At 35.4% G+C, this 18,917-nt stretch overlaps 2 protein-coding genes across 2 annotated transcripts; both read right to left on the bottom strand.

Moving 5' to 3' along the window:
* Positions 1 to 717: 717 nt before the first annotated feature.
* LOC118263859 (proton-coupled amino acid transporter-like protein pathetic) lies at positions 718 to 11,978 on the bottom strand. The gene is made up of 8 exons (XM_035576056.2): positions 11,422 to 11,978; positions 10,488 to 10,638; positions 8,077 to 8,198; positions 7,033 to 7,117; positions 4,757 to 5,001; positions 3,843 to 4,055; positions 2,633 to 2,802; positions 718 to 1,022 (listed from the first exon to the last, which is right to left on the bottom strand). Exons 1-8 carry the CDS (start codon positions 11,490 to 11,492, stop codon positions 772 to 774), a joined length of 1,308 nt encoding a protein of 435 aa, XP_035431949.2. The 5' UTR covers positions 11,493 to 11,978; the 3' UTR covers positions 718 to 771.
* A 569-nt stretch (positions 11,979 to 12,547) lies between these two features.
* Positions 12,548 to 18,917, bottom strand: LOC118263854 (protein yellow). The gene is made up of 4 exons (XM_035576049.2): positions 18,787 to 18,917; positions 15,905 to 16,139; positions 14,422 to 14,610; positions 12,548 to 14,213 (listed from the first exon to the last, which is right to left on the bottom strand). The coding sequence occupies exons 1-4, from the start codon at positions 18,844 to 18,846 to the stop codon at positions 13,069 to 13,071; spliced, it is 1,629 nt and encodes a 542-aa protein (XP_035431942.2). The 5' UTR covers positions 18,847 to 18,917; the 3' UTR covers positions 12,548 to 13,068.

Below are 18,917 nucleotides of genomic sequence, written 5' to 3'. Positions count from 1 at the left end.
GAGTAAGAGGTTCATTTTTCAACTTCATCAACGAAATTCAACACTTGAACCGTATAAAAGCCTTATTTTTTACACGTTCTTATTATCTTTAATAAGCAAAAACTACAATAAAACTGCAAAGATGTGACGTCATTGGATAAGTGTCCGCGTTATGTCAAGTGTAACTTGTTTGGTGTTTAATGATTGATAATAGGAGTCACAGATAGATTGAGAGTTTGTTAGCCCATTTCTTCATGAAGTATTGGTACATCCTGTATTGCAGCTATTGTTCGGAGATGACTCATTTCCAATGTTTCTTAGAATACAAAATAAGTCGGGAAAATCTTTAGAATCTCTTTCAAAGATGTATTAGATATTTTTTATTACGTAGATACATATTTACAACTAAACTAAAAAACTTAGAAACCTAAAATTAAAAGAAAACTTAAAAATAATGAACTAGTTCTTTCTAATAAGTTAATGATAATATGTAGTCAATTTATTCGTTTTCTAACAGACAATTAACATAAAGTAGTCTAAATTCAAGACCTTCATGTGCATGAGTTGCTTAGACAGTTATAATATAGAATTTTCTAAGAACGAAATTTTGGAGTTTCCAGGTAGCAGCAGAAACTAGAATAAAGACATTAAACATAGTAATTGTTCCACCAAATTACAATTTGGTTACCTTGTGAGTTAAACGTTTCATTTTAGGACAAATAAATAATGAGACACTCGTTGTATATAATTTACAATTTAATACTATATTTGGCTACATAAACATTGCTATTGTTACTCAGTTTTTTCGTTCAGAATCTTGATGATGTCCATGATTGTGACGGTACACCCTGACACGAGGCTGAACATCCCGAATAAGAAGATGAATCCATTCTTCCAGAGTATCCAGTTCCATTTGCCCAGGTTTTCCCATTTGAAGACGGTTTCTATGACACTTGGGATCACGAGGCCAAGGATGGAGTAGAACAGTGCTCCGACTATGTTGAGGATTTGTTCCAGTAGAGGAAGCGCCATTCCTATACCCACTGTAAAATAAATTGACAATATTGTTAAAGATTGTTTCATACTGTCTGGTTTTTAATTGTTAACCTAACCGACGGATAATTTCATGTATTTTCCATTTAAGGAAACTTTTCTACCAGAGATGTTCTATGTAGCTATGCTACGAAGATATAATAGGTAAGCTGTGAAACTATGTGACCGTTTTTACTGTTGTAGCTGTGCGGGTACACATCCATAGTACGAATCTATAGCACGCATCTTTCCATATTATAATAAACATAGTTTAGCTGAGTCCACCAGTGCTAAGCTATGTGTATCAATGAATATATGGTTAGCAGTGGTCACTCTTAGGCTGTTGATCAAGATGATGATATTTAGCCAGTTATGGAAAGTTGATTAAGACAATAAAATAGCACCAATAATAACTATTTAGAATTCTAGCAGTAGAATCTCGTCAATATTGATAATAAATCAATCCCGTACAAGTGTTATAGTACTTTAAATGTAGCGATAACGCGACCAACGGCGATCAATTAGGATACTGATTGAACAGTAATATTATTCGATATGGGAGGTGCATTTCTGATACCGATAAGTAATATAAGTAGCGAATGCAAAATAAAGTTGACTATACGAATAAAACTTAATATTTCACTATACCTCTTATCTTTTATAGGTTTTTAATGAATCAATTTAATCCGTACGAGTCAGTAAATTAAATTAAAAATATCATAACATTCGTCACAATTGACCGACATTTGCAATCAGTGGTTTAAACGTCGCGTCGGTTTAATTAGTAGGGCTGTCGAACGCATGTTTTTTTTTGTTTTATTACAATTTGGTTAGCTACAAGATTAGCTGTTGCATGGCTTCTATTGGAAAATGTACGTAATTATATGTAAGTATGTGCTTTTAAATATGATAGCAATAATTAGCTTTATTGCCTCAAAAAGTAGAATTGTACCTTATTCAATGAAATATCGTAACAGGGATCGTGATTTATATGTCTGTCAGTTATAATGAAAAAACTTTAGACCCGTTTTTTTTTTATTTTGTCGTATAGTACCGTAATACAATAGTTATATAAAATTAATCAAAGTTTTAAAATAATATCTCACTTTTGATTATAAAACGTTTACAAAAGTGACGTCATGTGATATTTCAAATAAAAAAGACGTGTCTAACGTTTTAAAATAATCTACCAGACGGACATTAACATAAGATTTGGTCATCTAGCTAGTTATATAGTTTATATTTACAATGCTCCATTAACTACATTATTTCATAGGAAACTACGTCAAATTACAGTAATTGAGTTTTAACTGGCACAAGTTAAATCATCGCAACAGTTGACATTACTAATGAGGTTTTCGAAATGAAAAACCTAATAAACCTTTTTTTTTGGAAAAACCTAGGTTTGTTAGTCAATTTTCCGCATAGGTATATTTGTGTGTTTCGAATTTCATTTATATATCTCTTAAAATATCTATACACATACAAACATTATATGGACAGTAAGAAAAAAAAAACACTTCTAGTAAAGAATTGGATTTCCTGAAGCGTTGTTTGGAAACCTCCTAATTTGTGGGTGAGCACAAAGTCACAATCAACGTTAAGCATAATATGGACCTACCACAACAGCACACTCCCACAGTCCTGGCCACAATTTGAGTCATCTGCTTATAGTTCTCCTTTATATAAGGCTGAGTGTATCTCGTGAAGATATCAATCACCACGTAGAATTGCAGTGGGTATGTCAAGAATATTGATAACGCTATAGAAACCTTTGCTAATACGGCTGGCCTGTAAACAAACGAAGATAGAAATAGGATTATTAAACTAATAAATTATAATGATCTATTTTTACCAATGATGGTATTTTTTTGGCAAAGATTAGTTAAATAGAAACGAATGCATTTAAACGTATAAGGAAAGATTACAAAAATATTAAGAAACAAGTTTAGAGACAAACATTTGATACATGTTGTTATAGGTATGTTTGGTTTATTTTGGGTAGGTATATATTTTAGGTGTTATGCGTTCAATTCGTGGTCTGTACCCTTAGTATGAATTTGCTTTACGTTTAAAGTAATCGAAATGAGAGCGCGTTAGGCGCTCTGATTGACCGGCGAATAAACCAACCAGTCCTAGTCAACTGAAATGGATTTCTATTGCACACAAACTGCAAAAGTCTTTGATTTTGGATTTTTGCAGTTGTATAGAAAAGACACCATTTATGTTTTTAAAATAAATAAATTAGTATTTAAAAAAAATCTTCCTTCAGTGCATAGAAATAACCACAAATGAGGTTTATCGATGCTGCGTTAGTCATATTACTAGCTTCACTGTCTCGATCAAGGTTATCAAGTTTATGGACTAAGTATTCAGTTGCTAGAATTTATTAGTTTACTGGACAAGAACTAACTCAAGATGAGATTATATTAAGTAGTTTAATATTTGTTGAGAAAAAGACAAAACGTGAGAATATTTAATAGAGAAAGAATTTTGAAAGTCAATCAAGTCCCTTTTGGCTGAAAGTACTTAAAGTATTATATATGTCTTACCACAGAAATGTGTACAAGACTATGTCCGTATATGGAGTTTAGATGGTTTATACAATTTAAAGTTTATTATATTTTTTCGGCTGACTCACGTAATAATTTCACGAGGAAATCGACTAGTTTCAAGCCATGCTATAGGCTCATTTTCATGAGCAGCGTTTCGCGACACACGGCTCAGCGACTGTCGCGCTTCTACAGTCATCGCGTTTAGTTGCGTAGATTTGTTTTTGATTTTATTTACCTAATATTTGAAGCAGATTGGAAATGTGTACATCGACTAACCATTCATCAGTAGGAAGATTGAGAGTGATAGATCCTCTTAACACGTCTCCATATCGGAGGTATCCAAACATGCCGAGGGTGCCGTAGAGGAAGACGATGGCTCCCATGGCTACCACCAGCACACTTGGACAGCCCAGGAAGTTCTGTGGCTTCTTCATCGTGTTCTCAATCGGCATCACCACTCCAACCCCTTCCATTGCGAATATTACTGTCCTGAAATGTAATTAACAATTATTAGAACAATTCAATAGCTGTAATATTGTATTTTTTTTTCTGCATAGTACTGGCCGATGTGGTCTCTTAGAGAACATACAAAACCCATCAATTCAATAAAAAAGTAAATTGCTTTATTGTTTAAACATTTATCATGTGATTTATTATTGAAATTTTATATTTATGGCGTATTGTTATTTTGCTTATAGAAAATAATAAAAACCTATATAAAATCTAATAATGCAGAAGTAGAATTTCATATTTCTGTTATAATATGTGAATAACAAATGTTGCATTGTGCCAGAAAGTTTAGGCTTAAACTTCTGTGGAGAATTTAGATTTGTAAGGTGATGATATATTATATTCTCTCCTAACTAAGACACCTTTTTAACGTTGCCACACACTGGGATTTTATTCTATGTCGTGGGTGCGTTTATAAACATACAATTTTACGTACTCATGACACCCAGACCCGAAACAACAATTTATGGACAAAGAGTTGCTCCGTGCGGGAATCGAACCGGTTACATGTTGCATGACAGTGACTTTGACACTGACCGGGGCTCCGGCTCGAGTAGGAACGGGGTGGTTTTTAGCCAGTAAGAGTCTGGCACTCAGTCCCCCGTCAAAAAAAGACGACTAATTATATATTATTTATTTATTTATATCGCTTTTGTTAAAATCCTGGTCATTATACTTACGATAAAAACGCTGGATATCTTGCAGGATCACCGGCAGCTTGTTTCCCTTGAAACGACAATTCGCCTCCAAAGATATAGTACAGACATACAACATATACAGTGAACAGTAAAATGTTGGCTATACCGGAGAATATCGCGAGGAACTTCAGATACTTGATCTGACATAGTAATATTATTGGTACCAGTATTATAAGGCAGTAGTATTCTACTGGTAGAATAGTAGATGGTACGTATTGATCGACCAACTGAAAAGAAGAAAAGTTTAAGTTATTATTTCTATTGTCAATAAGAACACAAAATAAAATCTAATTATGGTGTATTCTCATCCCTGAGTGCCGAGGTTTGCCTGTCTGTTGTATGAAAATCCACTCTGACCTCCCAAGTCCGCCCCAGGACTGGATGTGATGTGATGTGACCCCAGAGTGGATTTTGTCAGACTGGACCCCCGTCCAGTTTGAACTATGTTTAGGGGTCGGGTATACACCAATGAGTAAATCTTTTTTAGGGGCCGAGGGGCCGAGAGTGGCGTAAACGCCACACTAATAGGCAATAAGGATACTCTGAGTTAATGCAAATACAGTCTAGTTCTAGGTATAATCTAATGTCAAGGTCATTCTTATATTTATGTATGATAATGACAGTATTGAGTTAAGCCTGTTATTATTTAGCATACAAACGATAATTACAGTTGTATCTAATAAATCTGTTTGATGAGATCAGATTAAGATGAGATGAAATATACTCTCTAAGTATCTACGCATTAATGCATCGGGTGAACCGACTTTACAAAAATTTTCTCACACAAATTATTTTAATAATATTTTCATCTTCTGCCCGATGGGTAGATAGATAGATGCCCGATGTTAAAACAAAGGGTCAGTCCCATATTATAATGGAATTAGGTAATATTATGACTGTTATACTGTGGTATGTAAGTGCTCGGAGAAATCATAATAAAGATTCGCAGTGAAAAACCTCTCACACTTTTAATTGATAAAATAGTGTAGGCAAGCAATCTAAATTTAGGTACTTTAAAAATCAAGTCATTTGTTTGTGTAGTCAAGTGTAATTATGTTCGTTTATTTACCACTTCTAGCTCCTACAACGTCACTATAGTTATAAATGCCTTTACGATTGTCAACTTACTCACACATCTACGTAAATCTTGAGTGGCATTTATTGCCAGGCGTTAAAAGTATCAAGGAAGCTTAAACAGTTATCAATGTGTCATTAAATGATAAACGTTGGTGTAAACAGAAATAGTTTATGATTTTTTTTTATTTCTTTGTGCAGATGTGAATGTGGAGTAGGCGTCTCTAATCTGTTTGTTGTTGTAACGCCAGATAATACGAAAAGAAATGGTGTCATGTACACCCACCCACTTTTCACCATTTGCATATTTCATTCACGAATGTTAAATGAATGTGCATGTAAAATGAAAATGTAACACGTAATGCCACTGTACAATATACACCCGCTTTTCACCATTTATGTTATAAGTCCCACGTAATAGGAGATGTGCTAGATGCCCAGTATGTGTCTATTGTCATAAACTGGGCACAATTCCAGACTCCGTGCTACTGCTAAGTAATACCATAATGGACCCGGGATTCGAACCCGAAACCCCTGTCCGGTAGGAGCACTTGCAACCACTCTACCAACGAGGCAGTCTACGTGCCTCAACCAACGGCGTGACGTTCCAAATGTTGTTATTCTTCTAATAAGAGTCGCTGTTAAGGAACATTGGATTTTATATTTATTGCATGTTGATTCTTTACATCAATTTAACAAAGAATAAAAACGTCATTATTCTAAACCCAAAGTTAACAATTGTACCAATTAAAACGGAACTTATTAACTAAAGTAAGACCTACTGTGCTATTTTTCTTAAGCAGTTTAATAAGACGGTAATAAATTACAAAATATGTTTCTCACTCCGGGAGGATAAATAAGTTGCAAAGTTTTTTCGGAGAAGCACCCGTATTCGTCATTCGACTGGTTGTGTCGGTACTGGCATTAGATACTAGGTTTTCCGATTTTCAATATTCTGAGTAATCACGCTTCGTCTGAAATTATGGCTAATACAGGGCAATAGACTCGTCAGTCATCACCGTTTATTACGTAGGACTATGATTTCGTTGCAAGTTGCAATGATGAGTTGCAATTTGCATCTATCATGACTTGTAAAAGGAGCGTTTCTTCATGACATGATTTGTTCGCGTCGCAGTTGAAATAAATTAATAAAGAACGAAATTATTATACATACGAGTACATACCTGTTTTACTGAATCTGATATCAATACAGTATAGATACAGCAGACTCCCGCATACGTACATAGTAGAGCGAATTCAGCAAAAATACTGAAAAAAGAACATTATTCTCTTAGTCATAAGATCTTTTTTTATCTGTTATCTATAAAAATATAAAAACTACTTTTATACATATATCAGTAATTAAGGATATAAGAGCTCTTTGTCGGGAGTTCATGAAAGAAAACACTTAAAATAAACTTTTCCAGAATTGTTGAGTCATAGCAACCCAATCTTTAATGCTTTCATTTTAAGTGTCATATTGTTTACTTGATAAAGCTGTTTGAGAGACGTCGACACAATTATCGTGTCATAGGCTTAACACATAATTATATAATGGAAATATTTGGCCATCAAAGCACTTGTAAGAGGCTATTTATGATTGTGAACATTTTTGAGAAACTGTGATCATAAAAACTTGCGTAAATCCACATTTGGTTACTAAACTGGTCACTTGTCGTGAATTATCCATAAAAAAGTTTTATCTAAGCCTTGTTTTGCTAATCATTAACACGATCAAAGTCTTTGAATCAGTTATACTGAAACTGGAATTACTATTGCAAAGATAAAGTTTAATATATACTCTTATGCAGCTAATTTTATTATTTACTAAGATAAAATAAAAAATGTACTTTTTTATACCACGAACGGTGGCAAGAAAGCTCACGGCCTACCTGATGGTAAGTAGTTACCGTGGCCTATGAACGCTTGTAATACTTGGGGCATTACATGATTACATGCGCTTTGCCGAACCTCAAAAAAACTGTTTACTTTCTTGTTGAAGTACAATATGGGATTGTAGCCTACTAGGAAAACCTCGGCAGGGAGTTCATTCCACAATCGGATGGTTCATGGGAGGAAATTGCTCTGAAACCGAACTGTACCATTTGGGCTCCAATGTGTGAGCGTGAACTCTCTGTCGATGGCGAGCGGTACGATGACATTGATACTGCTTTGCAGCTATTTTTATTATTTACTAAGATAGAATTAAAAAAAAATATATCATATACCTGGCGAAGTTGGCAAATCTTCTAGCACCTTTCGGTCCATTCATGAAGGCAGATTTGCAAGTCTCTGCGTAACCGAGTGAAGGTTTCTTGTCTATAACGCAGCATTGTTGTGATGTCCTCACCTGTAATGTTCAGATATCAGATATAGATACTGTTTTAGGTAAATTACTTTATATCACATCTTTTTTTATTTATTTAAAAGCTTTTTGCACATAAATACATGGGTGGACATAATGCCGTTGGTATTTTCTGCCTGTCTGATCCTTGGGTGGTGCAGAGAAAATAACCAGCGGGTGCAAGGAGCATGCCAAGTAGTAATAAGTATAAATTATCATTAAGGTTTTTAATTAATTTTGATGCACAGACTTAAAAGTAAAACTCAGTTTTCATATCATCGTTTATGAGCTCTCTAAAATAAGGAGCTTACAATTTTACCAAAAATATATTGCATTAGGTAGAAATCAAATAAATTAACAAGAAAATGTGGCGTCTGCGTTGACGGGAGGAAGACGTAATCAGACCGTGTGCAGAGTGCTGTGCCTAGACTCTGATAATTCCGTAAAGCAACATTCGCTACTGTCATGTTTTCGACCACTCAACAGTCTTTAAATATTTACTTTTAACATTTGTTCCTTGTTGTACAAGTTGAAAGAAAGAAAATATTTATTGTGAAACTGGTTGTCATCTTATCGTTTCATGGAATTTTTATACACCTTGATCGTGGATAGTCTATGTGCGACTTCTGTCATCTGTCATTTGTCAGGGTGTCGCCACAATATCATCGTTTATGAGCTCTCTAAAATAAGGAGCATAATTTTTTACGAAAAATTGGGTATAAATCAAATAAATAAGAAAATGTGCTAATAAAGATACATAACTGAATTTTATGACTCGAAATCAGAACAATTTGGGATTAGTGATGAATCTTAATAAGTTAAAGGATAGTTAAAACAAAATAAAAAATGATTTTAAATCAATTTGAGCAATTCAAATGTTATAGACAGTGGATATATATTTTTTAAACCATAACCATAAACCATAGTTGCTCTCTTCAGGGACATTAAGTAATAAAGATAACTATGTCGCGGATTCGATTTCCGATTCTGTATATGGTTCATAAATTATTGTTCTGCGTTAGGGGTGTGTGAAAACGCACACAATCATTTCATTTTTTTTTTGTTAATGGGGGAAAATCATACAATGACTTCTCCCGCCTTGGGCGAGGCGAGAGGGAGTGTTAGACTATTACTGACTAAAAACCAACTAGTTTTCGAGCCGGAGCCCCGGTAAACCCTCTAGGTCATCCGCAGCTCCGGATCAACATAATTATGACACAGGAGAACATCCAAGTATTTTTTTTGGGTCTACCTTTATTAGTAGAATTTTTTTGCATAATTTTAGTTTGCATAACAACGCATGGCAGAAACTTCATTTCGCAGAAAATCATTTGGTATACCATCATTTGTAATACATTAAAAACGCATAATTTTGTAAGTCAGAATCATCTTTAGGCATAAATTGATACGCATAATAATTGAAAGGTAGAACCATCATATTGCAGAATATTCACTGTCAGAATCGTCTTTTGGCATAAATTTCATAACCATAATAATTAAAAACTAGAACCATCATACTCAGAATGTTCACAGTTAGAATCGTCTTTTGGCATACTTTTAATATAAAGACTCATCTATTACGCAAGCATGCAGCATACAAGCAAGCATGCAGTATGCAAGCAAGCATGCAAACAAGCAAGCAAGCAGCATGCAAGCAAGCATGCAAGCAAGCATGCTTGCTTGCATGCTGCTCGCTCATAGCCGCCTGCTCCTCAGCCCGCGGGCCGCCTCGCCCCTCCGCGCCTACGCGATTTTAAATTGCACTCTAGGGGTAGGACAAACAAGACTACGTGCAGTCGGTTTTGCAGCGATTCGGTTCTGTCACTTCACTAACTTTTATTCTACCATCTTCTTCATATGCCAAGTGAAATTATGCCAAACAATCGTCGCTCTAAATAAACGTTATGTGAAACAAAATTATGCAAAATTAAGCTGTGCCAAACGTAATTATGCGAAATAAAATTCTACCATCTTAAAAGTATGCCTTTGTAAATTCGGACATATAAACATTCGACAAAACAATAATTATATTAAATGATTTTTATGCCATATGTATATTCGTTTAAAGAAGATTCTGCCAAGTGTGTTATGCCAAACAAATTTCGGAGCATTAAAATTCTGCCAGATAGAGGGAACCCATTTTTTTTTGAGAGGAGAAAATCATCCAATGCCTTCTCCCGCCTTGGGTGAGGCAAAAGGGAGTTTTGAGACTCTTACTGTCTAAAAACCCCCCAGTTCTTACTCCTGCTTTTCGAGCTGGAGCCCCGGACCGTTTTAAAGATAATATATACTTACTAATATATGAATGCAGTGTCCACATATGACACCGACGAGCAATGTGCCGAACAGCCCGACGCCCCATCCTGCGTTGGAGAACGCCAATGGACCAGCCAACAAACCAGAGCCTAGGGAGGCTTTGATCAAGTTTGCTGTTGATCGTATATCTCTGAAAATAGTAAAACATCATTTTAAATCCTTTTGAACTGTAATAACAGGTAACAGGTAATAATAGGTAGACTAGTTCACTAGTTTTGACCGTCTATTATTATAATTTCAGTACTAGCTATACCCACGACTTTGTCAGCGTGGAATAGTGATTTTGCATAGTTTTCCCGCACTTACAAGTATGTCTCCTCGCCCGTTAGTAATATTTATGCAGAATTTGAAGTAAATCTAAAAACTATATTTTTCACTTTAATATCGATTGCAGCTTACGCCCCATATGATCCCCAGATGATCTCAATATTTCAACCTTCAAAAAGCTACGCATTGTTAATTTTACATTTGTACATAAAATATGGATATCTATGTAGAAAACTGACTACGCGGTTGGTGCGGTGGCTGGGCAACTGGCTGTCGCGCAACGGGTAGCGGGTTCGATTCCCGCACGGAGCAATTCTTTGTGTGATCCACAAATTGTTGTTTCGGGTCTGGGTGTCATGTGCATGTGAACTTGTATGTTTGTAAACGCACCCACGACACAGGAGAAAATCCTAATGTGGGGCAACGCTTTTTAATTTTTTTTTTTGGTACAAAAAATAAACTGGATTTAATTTTACCGTTTGCGTTTATTTTACTATTCGACACAAAGACTTTTATTTGCAAAGAACAAAAGTCGATCTAGATAAAAAAGTAAACTGAAATGAAAGTTGCTTTACTAATAAGGTCCTTAAATTTTATAATAAACTGATTATCACTTGTAATCAAATAAACGATAATTATAACTTACGAAGTTGGCTTTTCCACTTTTCGGTGCTCATAGGGGTTGTATTCCTTCTCAGCAGCATTTTCGACACTCATAGTTATTCAAGTTTCATTAAAAAATGTCTATACATATAAAATTATAGTCCTTTAGTACATAAGACACGTCGATTAATATTAATTACGCTTTAAATACATTTTCAACAATAGCACAAAGTTAACACAACTAAAGTTGATTCACAAAACGTTGTTATCATTCGTCGTGTAGAGTAATTGTTCACAAAAAAAATGAAAAGACGCAAACAGACACAGATTATCCGTTTTTCTTAAGACGAAGATGCGCGGTTTTCAACAGATTCCTCAAGGTAGTTTGTGTGTGACATCTAAGAAAATAGTTTCATGTAACAATAAACGGCTTTACTAGTATACATTATAAAGACTTTTATTGCTTTATATTTGACTGACACTGGCGTGAATCTTGATAGTGTGATAAGGACACATCTCTCAGATTTCACGTGTAAGTTACATATAATTTTAATGTAAGTACGTTTGTGCGGTACGAAGCGATTCGTTGTATTGTATAAATGAGTTCTTTCGCTTTATTTTGTTATGAAGATTGTGCCCTTATCATTACTACAAGGAGAATTTAATTAAACATGTAGATAGGACTAGAAGTGTTGGAATTAAATTTAAATTCTATGAGTATTTTATTGTACAACTGGTATACCGGGATTAAATGATAAACATGCTTGCTCATACTGAGTTGGGGAAACTACTTAATGGACAATTCAGTAAAAGATTAAATACTTGATATTTATCTATATTGATCACTTTGCTACCTTCTAGGCTACCTTTGCTACGTTCTAGGGCAGTTTGGTAGCCTCGAACAAAACTATATTAATGGGACTGCTTTTGTTTTCATACTGTCAAGGTCAGGTTATTGTTGATCAAATAATAATAATGCCATCATAAATAATACCATCGGATGATTTCCCATCATCCAATGTCTTCTCCCGGCTTGGGCGAGGCCACAGGGAGTGTCAGACTCTTACTGTGCCAAAAACCACCCCGTTCCTACTCCTGCCCAGTAAACCCGCTAGGTAGTCCGTAGCTATTTAAGGGTAATTTATATTTATGTTAAAATAAAAATAAAATTACATTTAAGTAAATCGTTTATTTCGTAAAAAAAAACATTAAATAACAGGTAACTTTCGCACACTATGGGCACGGTTTTAACCGTAATTATATTATTAAGCTACTGTACATGTATAATGTACGTAAAAATCTTATATTATAGTAATAATTTGATGATTATTAAAGGTACAATTTTCAACAACTTCTGTATACTTACGTGTTATAACCAAATAAATATTATCTAAATTAATGCCGTATTTAAAGATGGAAACTAATGAACACATGTCTTATAGTTGAGCTGAGTTTGAGTTAAGTTGGCAGATACATTTAACTATTGCAAATAATAGTTGATGTTCTGCAGCATGGTAAACGGCAAATATGAAATTGTATGTCAAAATACATTCACATATCTACTAAGAATTAACAGTAAGTTATGTATAGTAATTAGAACAGCCATTGTTGATTGGACATACAAATGTCCTAAGCAACATTGTATATCTCTTATTCTTAGTTATTTCGAATAAAAGTATTATATTCGATTTTAATGTTCGTATACTTCGTAGTTACGTTTATCGTGCCACCAGGGGTTCCTGCTGGAGTGAATGTAGGACTTTGGTCTTCCCGCAAGGTATGGGATTGCGGTTTGTTTAGGGAAGTTGATGTAGCTCTGCACAGTAGGTAACGAGTTCCTGATAATAGTTCCAGGCCTGAAGGTGCTAACTATTTCAGGCTGAGGAGATGAAACTGGAGAGTACAGCGAAAGAGCACCTCCTTGAATGGCCAGGGGGTTCGCGGTTACTCCCAAACCTGTTTCGTAAATCGAGTATGAGGGCTGCTGAGGAATGAGGCTAGTTGGCTGAACTGGTTTGAGGTTCTGCAGAAGCTGAGGAGTAGCCTGGCAAACAGTATCTTGAACAAGGACATCAATGGGAGCAGTGTACACTCTGAAGTTGATGTCGCTGTAATCTAAAGTAGATTCAAGGAACACTGGCATCCTGTCGGACATTACCCACACGTTTCTTTGAGAGTCAATTTTGATATCTGCAGGGAAAATAAGACCAGCATCGTCTTTGTCTACCACAGCAATGTTTTGTGGTTTGTAAGGTAGATCTTGCTTCCAGCAACCGATAGCGTTTTGGTCAATCAAATTGAACAATTCTATTCCAGTATATTCATCCATTACTTTAGAGGTAGTGTGACCGTTGGCACCTCGTTCTCCTACAACTTTGAAGTCGCGGTATGATCCAGTTACTTTGGATTCATCGCGTAAAATCCTAGTAGAGACAGCAAACTGAGTGTGACTAGCCAAGGGGCTGAAGTAGAGCGTTCTGAAACCGTCTGGTCCTGTAGGAGAAGCAGTGATTCCGAAAATACCTTCGGCGCTCCATTGGAAGTTTAGGCCGGCGATGTTGAAATCTCCGGTAAGAGGGTCAGGCATGAAGAATCCATGGCTGAATCTCCACGATTTGTTTTGTTGCCATGAGTAGGCGATAAGACCGTAGCCAAGCTCGTCGGAGAAGTAAGCGAAAGTATCATCACAGGTTCTTCCTTCGTCGAGAGCGATGTTGGCAATGAAGGTAGAGGAAACAATGTCTTCAGGACGGAATACATATCTTCGGATGCGTTGGTCGGTGTTCAGATCGTAAATGTTGAGTGAGTATGGGCAGAGGTTGGTTACGTTGGCATCTGAAAACAATTAATTATTCGTAATTGAATTAGGTACTTGATTACAGCACTTACATTCCGGCAACACTTAATTGATATTGTTTAATGTAAAGTAATTAAGGTTAACGCCTAGCAAAAAAGTGAAACTACTAAAATGAAGGAACTGCTTATCGTGATGTGTTTTATTTATTTTTATGATTATATTCATTGTAAGGTATTATTTACTTACCATATCCATATGTACCAACATCGAGGACCCAGAGACGGTCACATTTGTCGACCTTTATCCTGTAGACTGTGTTGAGACCCGATTGGCAGTTACCCAACTCGTTGCCTGCAAAACTTGGGTAGGGGTTTAGTTTTGGAGACGGGTCGTAGGGGGCATCCAAAGGAATGTAGTTCAGCGTAGCGGGTATACCTGGAAAAATACGATGGAATACAATTTGACACTTGTTTACTTACATATAGATACCTAGGTACGTACAACATCAAGCTTTATGTGTGTTGTGTGCCCTATCGTATTCTGTGTCTCTAGCACTATTCATGGTTCTAGTTTTGACTGCACTGTAAGAGTGGTGGCTGGGCAATCGCCTGCCGCGTAACTTGTGGCGGGTTTGATTCCCGCACGGAGCATCTCTCTGTGTGATCCACAAATTGTTATTTCGGGTCTGTGTGTCATGTGTATGTGAGCTTGTATGTTTGTAAACGCACCCACGACACAGAAGAAAATCTTAGTGTAGGTTTAAAAAAAAAGAAAATTCATCTGGCGCTAAAATATGAAATAAGGAAATAGTTACAAATCTTTCCGTCCATCCTCAAATAGTTGTGGTTTTAATAGGAAATTCATATCCGTTTCAACTTCCGTGATGTGGTTCTGGGTTAACCGAGAAATTACGAAGTGTCTATGAATAAAATATATGTATTGAGTTGCGTAATCCAATTAATTACAACGAAACCTTGAGCAATTAAACATTTACTTTAAAAATAATATCGTTATTTGAGGAAACAGTAAAAGGCAAATTAATGATATCTAACGACAATTTTGTGAACAAGAGTCATAAACGTAGATTTATAGGGCAGATACGGACACATTAGAAAAGTAACTTGTTGTACTTAACAAACTAAAGTAGGCCACAGACGAGTTTGTAGTAAGTTTCAAAATAATACAATCGCTTCCATTAATCTCAGCTATATTTGAAAAGTGTGTCTCAAAATTAAGGTTGATTAAAATAGAAATGGATATAACTATATATGGCGGACTCAGTTTGATCGCCTAGTATGGTAATGGGAGCATTTTCTCAACATACAGACACACAGACCTATTACGATGATGACATAAAACGTCTTCTACACGCAAAGAGAAATGCGTGACGGAAGTATCTGATGGCTCTGTATAATTGACGTTCTTATGTTATTAAGTTACGCTAACTCAATATTTACCGACATTTCGTAGAAGAAGAAATGAATTGTGATTAGTGCATGGATTTGTGTTGGCCTGAATATTTTACTCGCATTGAGTTTTAAAGCGCAAAATAAATCTTGGTGTTACTCTAAATCTTATTGTTACGTTAGCCATTAACTTTTATATCCACGATAATGTGTAAAGGAGCCAAAAATGACAAACAAAAAAAGATTGATATCTGACAAGATTTACCTAGAATTAAGATTAAGATAGACGTTGCAAAATTTTGTTCTACTTCAAAGAAACTCACCAGCCTTCCACCTAGGTACGCTGACGAAGAGCTTGTTCCTCCACCTTTCAATACCAACAGGGAGAGCATTCTCCTGCACGAGGGCTCCAGACTGAATGGCTTGCTGTCTCGAGTAAGGGTCAGGGTAGTTCCAGTCCATTACATTCCAAGAGAACAGTTCTTGGAGTTTTACAGCGGCTGTCGCGCTTGACACCACGGCTAATAACACCAGAAGCTTCGTAGCCATGTTGAAAGTCTGGGAAATAGGGATTACATTTATTAAATACATAGTGGATGGCGAGTTCAGGAACGTCGAGCTTATGGATTTATCAAGATAAATCAGAAAATATCGATTTCTGCGTTTTATTTGTCTTTCATTCTGTGTCAAACGATTTTCTTCACCTCATTTAAGTAGCAAGTGAAATGCATAGAACCAGTATTTGGTACCAGTGTATATCAACTTCTATGCCGAGGCCAGGCCAGTTACGTAGGACCATGGGTATTGCAACCAAGTCGAAGGGCCCAAGTGAGGGATTACGGCCTGTCATATTTCGGAAAGGTGTGACAGTTATGGATGTTTATAGCTTGATTGCTTGATTATGTCTACATAGCCATTACGAGTATATACCAAAGTTTTAACAGGATTGAGGTGAAGGTTGCCTAATAAAAAGTATTGTGTATAAGTAACTATTATGATAACGTATTATTATTTGCATATTACGATAATTATGTTATGAGAACTGCACGCATGGGTGCTTTCATTTGGTAATGCTAATTGTCTTTAAGTGTACATCTACTTAGTATATTATAGCCTTACATTGTTGCAGCTAATTGGTTCGATCAAATATTTACGGCTTACAATTAAATTTGATGTATGACCACGATGTATGTATTTCACTATAACACAACAATTGCATCTTTAAAACACCTAACAGGATAAAGCTTTCAAGAAATTAATTCTTAGAAGGGACCTATTTTTTATTCGTCCCATGACGACAGACGATGAGTACGATGTATGTATGTATTTATCTACAACAGAATAATTGTATCTTTACAATACCTAACAGGATAAGGCTTCCTAGAAACTAATTCTGAGAAGTCACCTATTTTTTATTTGTCTAATGATGACTTTTTTTGACAAGTTTTTGGGGCATTTCCCGATTATAGACCCAATTCTAAACCGGATTAAGATCCATTTTCGTCCGCGGTTTGGAAGCCAACCGGTTATGAATGTTAGCTAACCTTTACTGCCCTTTTCTTATTGTTACATTACTTTAAAGTGGGTAAGTGGATTACTGGCTTGTTCCATCACTCATGGCTACTAGTGCCCTGTAAGTGGGTGGAACTGATTACTCTAAGCCATTGTACAATGTTTATATTAAGAAGTATCATGTGAGAACAACAAACATTTGACTAAGGTCGATGAGCTAACTATTTGATTAATTTTGAATTTAAAATATGAACTGTCAATTGGAACTTTCTCTTTGTGACTTCTTCTCGGTTCGGCTCGGTTTTTGGCGATTTTTATGAATATTTACGAAGATTTATGTTTTTATCGAGTTTGCTTGCGGTAAATGGGCGTGTTTTTGACGTCGAGTTAAGTAATTTTCTAATAGAATATTATTGACTGCCTCGTTTCGTATTAAGATTAGTGGTTGAAAGTTTGACTGTCGAAAGAGATTCTAAAGATGTCTAAATTCCGGAGTTGACTGTTTAGCGGGTGTAATCGGGGCTCCGACTTGAAAAGCAGGAGTTGAAACCGAGTGGTTTTTAGTTCCTAAGAGTCTGATTCTCCGTCTCGCCTCGCCTAAGGCGGGAAAAGATCATAGACGATTTTACACCCGTAAAAAAAATTCTAAATTAGACAGTTTATTTTACTTTGGAATAAAATATCAGTTGTTGGGTTATCTAGTATTATCTGTCTGTAATGCGACTAGGATATATCTGCAAGACACAGACGGTGATCCGTTCGTTTTTAAATATTTTTTAGCGTGGTTCAAAATTATTACGCAACTTTACCGAAAGGAGTTTTTGGGCTAAACCAGAAACACACACATGTATTATTAAAATAGAAATATAAAATAAGTAAGCACTGAACTAAAAATCCTGTTGACTAGATTAGACTTAGAATTAATTTAAAGAGGTTCTTAATGAGTGTTTGAATTAAGGCATTGTAAGGTGTTTAAATTATCACTGGTTTGCAAAAAGGTATGCATGGCTAATTTTACTCGTTAACTCTTGATTTTAGTAAAGTAATTTAGTTTTTATTGTTAATAAAAATAAGTGCTTAATTACATTATACTGAATTTTCAGTTAAATCGTTTGGCGTCTGATTGGATTAGCCGTTTGAATGGTTTGATAAAAAAATATTTTTTGTACGGAGCAAATATTTTATCAAAATATATTTGGTTTTTAATAAAAATGGGCGTAATCCGGTAAATCCGTTGAGAGGACAAAGTGTCAAAAAGGAAAGTATGGATTAAGTAATATCTTCTGATTTTTATGTAAAAAACGCTGAGTGAAATGCCCAGAACCCTACTGAAAATATTTTCAGGACGTCTTTAGTTTAGAAAAGGGTGTAACTATTGTGTCTAGTTGCATGACCGTTCTTTTATATTTTACACAAAATTATTTAAAAACAGTATTAGGAATATTTTTGAAATTATTTTTGAGCTACAAAAAAACTAAAATTAATATTAGATTATCTATAAATCGAAAAAAAAATACAAAATAAAAAAATAGTAAAACCACAGAAATATAAAAGCACCCTCACACACGTAAACACAAAATAATCTTCAAAAATCCAAGCAGCAATTTCACTTTTAAAAAAAATCTAACGTTCCAAATTTAAAGCACGCAAACAGATTAAAAACTATGATTTAAAAAAAAAGTGTAAAACCTACATGGTTGTCCGAATGTGGCCAATGTTCGCGACAGTTGGTAGTGAACTGAAATGATAACATCCACCCCTACTATATAAAACATGGCCTCCGCTCGGGCGGCGTCCTACCATCGGCTACCAAATCGCCGTAGA

This window comes from Spodoptera frugiperda, chromosome 27 (assembly GCF_023101765.2).
Source record: "Spodoptera frugiperda isolate SF20-4 chromosome 27, AGI-APGP_CSIRO_Sfru_2.0, whole genome shotgun sequence".
Classification (NCBI taxonomy): domain Eukaryota; kingdom Metazoa; phylum Arthropoda; class Insecta; order Lepidoptera; family Noctuidae; genus Spodoptera; species Spodoptera frugiperda.
This window is presented reverse-complemented; position numbering and strand designations above follow the sequence as displayed.